This window comes from Myotis davidii, unplaced genomic scaffold, assembly GCF_000327345.1.
Source record: "Myotis davidii unplaced genomic scaffold, ASM32734v1 scaffold392, whole genome shotgun sequence".
NCBI classification, from domain to species: Eukaryota; Metazoa; Chordata; class Mammalia; order Chiroptera; family Vespertilionidae; genus Myotis; species Myotis davidii.
In genome coordinates, this window is record NW_006284244.1 from 3,747,843 (window position 1) to 3,752,865 (window position 5,023).

At 45.5% G+C, this 5,023-nt stretch overlaps 1 protein-coding gene across 2 annotated transcripts in view; it reads right to left on the reverse strand.

Moving 5' to 3' along the window:
• Positions 1–4,778, reverse strand: part of FAM198B (family with sequence similarity 198 member B) — a 48,689-nt gene extending 43,911 nt beyond the window's left edge. Inside the window, exons 1-2 of one of the 2 annotated variants that reach the window (XM_006754279.2) lie at positions 4,659–4,778; positions 2,283–3,426 (exon numbers count right to left, since the gene is read on the reverse strand). In XM_006754279.2, coding sequence (XP_006754342.1) covers positions 2,283–3,192 — 910 coding nt within the window. In that variant the 5' untranslated portion in view covers positions 3,193–3,426; positions 4,659–4,778. Of the gene's footprint in view, positions 1–2,282; positions 3,427–4,133; positions 4,184–4,658 lie in introns of those variants that run through there. The other variant, XM_006754280.2, reaches the window with a different exon arrangement.
• Positions 4,779–5,023: the final 245 nt, after the last annotated feature.

Here is a 5,023-nt window from a genome sequence, read left to right on the forward strand (position 1 = left end):
GTCTGGGCTGAGGGACCCCCCCTACCCCGAGTGCACAAAATTTTCTGTGCACCGGGCCTCTAATCTATATATATATAAAAGCCTATGCGACCGTCTGATCATCCAACCAGGAGCTATGATGCACAATGACCACCAGGGGGCAGACGCTCTGACCAATAGCTACCAGTATAATGCACACTGACCACCAAGGGGCAGACACTCAACACAGGAGCTGCCGAGCTGCGGTGACTTGGCAGCAGTGGTTCTTGGGTGATGCACCCAGAACCAGAGAGGAAGGAGCCCATTTCTGGGATGCATCACCTGAGAACCACCCTCTCACAATCTGGGACCCTTCATGGTATGTCAGAGAGCCAGTTTCGGCCTGACCCCCCCAGGCCAGGCCAATGGACCCCACCAGTGCATGAATCATGAATCCATGCATTGGGCCTCTAGTGCTGACATAAAAATAAAGGGCAGTATAACATAACAAGGATGACCCTATGTCTTGCTTTGCCCCAGACAGCCACAGTGTATGCTGTTGTCTCAGTGCCCACCCAAATCTTCTCTTACTCCAGGGTGTTCCAGTTTTAATAATACAGGATACAGTCACCTAAACCCAGCGTAAGTTAAGAGCTTATGTTCTAAAGTTTACTGGGTTTATGCTCGAAACCTAATTTAGCCATTAAGATTACAGGGAGTCAATTACTTTGCCTAAATAAGCTTCAATTTTCTCATGTACTAACTGGAAATAATAATAGTGCCCACTTGATAGCATTGTTGTGGGAACCATAGGAGTCAACGCGTGTATGAACTATATGAGCCATTCATTCTTAGCAAACAGTGAGCACCCAATAACAATTAGCTTTTACCAACATTGGATTAAAAGTGTGAGAGGCTATCATGGTTGACTACTTTGTGAACTTGAGACATTAAAACATATCTATGAATCTGAAGCACTCAGACATGAGCCAGGATAAGTAAGAAATGCCAGACTTTTAAGTCAATCACTGGTGCTTCACTTAAAGGTTTGGCAGTTCTAAAATGAAATTATAATCCCAACTCCATTGGGAATCTAGAGTTCTAATCCATTCCTGTTCAGACTCCATGGGAATCTCACTAAAATACTAAATTTCATGGTGACAAGGAATAAGGTAATTGTCTCTTAGTTTACAGTCATCTCTTTGGAGTCCTTTTGAGCCTCTTGGGGAAGCCTGGGTTCACAGTAGCAACTTCTGTGTTTCTTCTGCTTTTAGATACAAGCCCCTGACCCACTCTACTTTGTATTCTGGAAGAGCCTCAAAACTCAGAGAATATCCTCAATGGGGCAAGAGCATGGCCACAGGCCAGCCCCTTTACTTGCAATGGAAGTGACTGGCTACCTACTCAGAACCTAACAAAATGTTTGTCACCTGAGAGATTCTTGGAACTCAGACTCAGTAAACCAGTGGTTCTCAACCGTGGCTGCACATTACAATCACCTGGGAATCTTTTTAAAGTCCTGATTTCTGGGCCGCATCCTCCGGAAATTCTGTTTCTTTGTTATGGGGTGAGGCCACAACATTAGTAACAAAGAAAGGGAATTTCCAGAGGATGAGGCCCAGAAATCAGGATTTTAAAAAGATTCCCAGGTGATTCTAATGTGCAGCCAAGGTTGAGAACCACTGCAGTAAACCATAGTCATGCACTTGAAAAAAAAACCCCACAAAATCCGATATGGCTCGTTAGCATTGGGCAAATCACCTCTTTGTCTCATGGTCTTTGTTAAATAAAGGGGTTAAATCCATTGTGAAAAATCAAAAGACTGAATCTAACGTGATCTGGCTCTGGGCTCCTTAAAAAGATTCCATCTGCTCAAGAAAGATAAAACCCACTTCCCCCTTACTTTCAAAAACCAAACGACCACAATTTGACTTACTTCCATAGTAACCTATCTCATAATATGCCTGACTGTCAGCAAGACCTTTGCCTCCACCCTGGCTTCCTCCCCTCATCCTGCAAATCGCCATGGGCTTTAATTAAATTTAATAACCCACTGGGAAGTGCCGTCAGGGAAATGGGGAGCAAAGTTTATACAGTGTAGGCTTACTCTTGCATGTTGAGTACAGCATTTCCCTGGAACGCTCATATCCCAAGGCTGGGACAATAACGAATGCCAAGCATATGGAAAGACGCTGCTGCTGCTGCTGCTGCTGCTGTCCAAATGTGAAACGTGGGTGGAGAAAATCATTTAGAAAAAGAGAGTGAGGGAAAAGAGAAAATCAACCCCAACAGCTGCAAAGGACGAAGCATGTGAAGCTTGTTACCTTGGATGAACTCTGCTCTCCTGCTCACAGAAGGCAGGGTCCTGTTGAGACCCAGGATCCTGTCCAGGTGGAAGGCGAACACCTCACTCATGTCCAAGGGCTGCTTGACCAGCCCGCAGGGGCTAGAGCCGCAACCAGGCACAGAGCCAGCGGTGCTCCCCTCCAGCACCAGCAAATGCGCTTGGCTCTTAGAGGACACTGGCTGGAAGCCCACCACGGCACCATCTGCCAGCAGGCGCATTCGGTGGATGTCTTCTTTGCTCAGCCACGAGGGGGCGCTCTCACTGTAGATCCTGATGTTGCTCTCCCTGGCCTGGGGCAGCTGGAAATCTGCGCCCCCAACTGGTCCTCCCGGACCCCGTATCAATCTCCAGGATCTTTCCCCGACCTTGGCCAGGTTTCCTCTCTGGATGTACCCAGGCACTTCAGCATCAGCTGCCCCTGCTGCTCCCTGCGGCTGAAGGGATGGTCTGACCAAAGCCTCCTGTGCTGGGGCCAGGGATGCCACTGCATACTTCTTCCTGCGCTTGGGTTTCACCGTGCCGCGGATGTTGGCGGGCTTGCTTCGCTTGGAGCGGAGGGTAATGTACACCACATTGGGCAGCAGGGTGGTTCCATTGTCCTGGGACTCGGGAGGGGCCAGGGTACCATCCAAGGGTATCTCAGGGAAGGGTGCCTCGGCCGTGTCTCGGCGCCGGTGCGGCCCCTTTTCCGCTGCGGGTCTGTGCTGGAGCGAGGCGCGCCCCACCTGGCTCACCAGGAAGCCCAGGTAGATGGCGCAGGCAGTGCCCAGCAAGAGGTTCCTCCGGGTCCTGGGGCGCCGGCTGCTCCAGAGCTTGCACACTCCCGGGACGCACAGGGAGCAGAGGAACCAGTTCAGGAGCTGCCCTGGCTTGCCTGGACAGGTCATTTCTCGGCCGCATCCGCATGGTGAACGGAGTTTAAAGTCTGCAGCTGTCTCCCGGTGACATGATGCATGGTTTCCTGAATTCTGCTATCGCCTCCGCTTAGGTGTCTAAGTGGTCTCCAGTGGGTAGAGGTGGAAGCAAAGAGTTGGTGATGGAGTTGGGAATGTCTGTGACACTCGCCACAACAAACCTTTTAAACTCCTATCAGCCTCCCCAAGGAGAAGTGTGGCTTGTTTCTGAGAATGAATGGAAATGAGAGTTAACTGAGTCACAACCTCATACTAGCTCAGTTCCTCCACAAGAGTAAAGAGAAAAGTAACTCTTTCCTTTCATTAATATCACCACTAACATTTTTAATGAAGTTTAAAAAACAGAAACAAAATAGATGTATAGGTTTGATATTCAGTTTAAACAAGTGAGAACAAGCCCCAAAAATCCAATAATATTTTTTAATGTGTAGCTAGTCTTACAATTTGATTCTGAAGGAAAAGCATTAAAGTTTGACAAATTCAGGCTTTTCCTTTTTGAAATTCAGAAATAATTTAAAAAATAAGCAATAGATGGTTTTTTAAATATTTATCTAAATTCCATATATATTTTTTAAAATCCTGCACTAACTAATTAGTTAACTAAATAACATTCAAATTCAAAAATATATTCTCTTAATCTAACAGTACAGTTTTTCTTCATAATACGTTCCATTATCTTCCATTAATAGTTAATATAAAAATAGTTAACACCATATAAAGTCATAAATGCCCATATATCTTGAAAGCAGTTACATTTTTAGTCACACACACAAGGAGAAACACAGCACACAGATCTGACTACTTTTTATCCCTTTTCTTTCCACCAAAGTCAGCTGAAGGAAAATTAAAGGATCCCTAGCTCTACTTATTCACATTATTAAAAAGAAGAAGAAACTGTAAGCAACCTTACTTACACAGCTGGCCCCATGCTCAGCTCCAGGAACAATGTAATCCCTGACTCTAATGCAAAGAACTTTGAAAGGCTGAGGCATGTAAGTAGAACATATTTCATGGTCAAGAGTGTTCCACATTTCAAATACTTCAGCTCGGCTTTAAAAGCTCCCTTGCAAACTACTGGGCAACACAAAAAAACAAGCCAGTTGCTTGTAAACTTGGCTTCTTGTAACCCGATTTTAATACAGCTAATTTTTTAAAAATGTTTAGGAAATGAGCTTTAATTTTAAATTCTGAAAGAGCAAATGCCTTAAAGAAGCAGTTCTCATTCAAATAATTTCCCACTTATTTTTAACCCGTGGGAGCCCTCTAGTGTCCGGTTTGGAAACAGACTCACAAGTGTCAGTCTTGGGAGGTTAAAAAGAATTGAGAGTATTTGCTTAGCCGCAGAATAAATACCTTATAAAATGAGGAGTGCTATCACCTCACCCCACTGTCCTTCCCACTTCGCTGGGGATTAGGGTTCCCCGGGATTAGGGACTCACCTTACTATCTTGGCTTTTTGCTGAGGAATATTGTCTCCCGCCACTTCTGAGAAGTCCTGGAGGTTCAAAAAAAGGTGAGAAAGGGTTAATGCAAATGAGGAAAAAAATAGAACAGCGAGATAAGGGCACACACAGATGGGGAAAGACATGTGGAGTGTGCAGTTGCATGGAGCAACAGTTCACAAAAAGTAGTCGAGGAGTCTCTCTGATTGGAGGTTTTTAAAAAAAACCGGTTAGTAATTGGCTTAGGTTGTTTGCTTGTCCTGGCACAAAAGCAGGGGTGGATGACCTCGGGGCCTCGCTTAGGCTTATTCTTTTTGCTTCTATGGCAAATAGAATCAGAAGGCAGGAAGGAGATAGGAGTG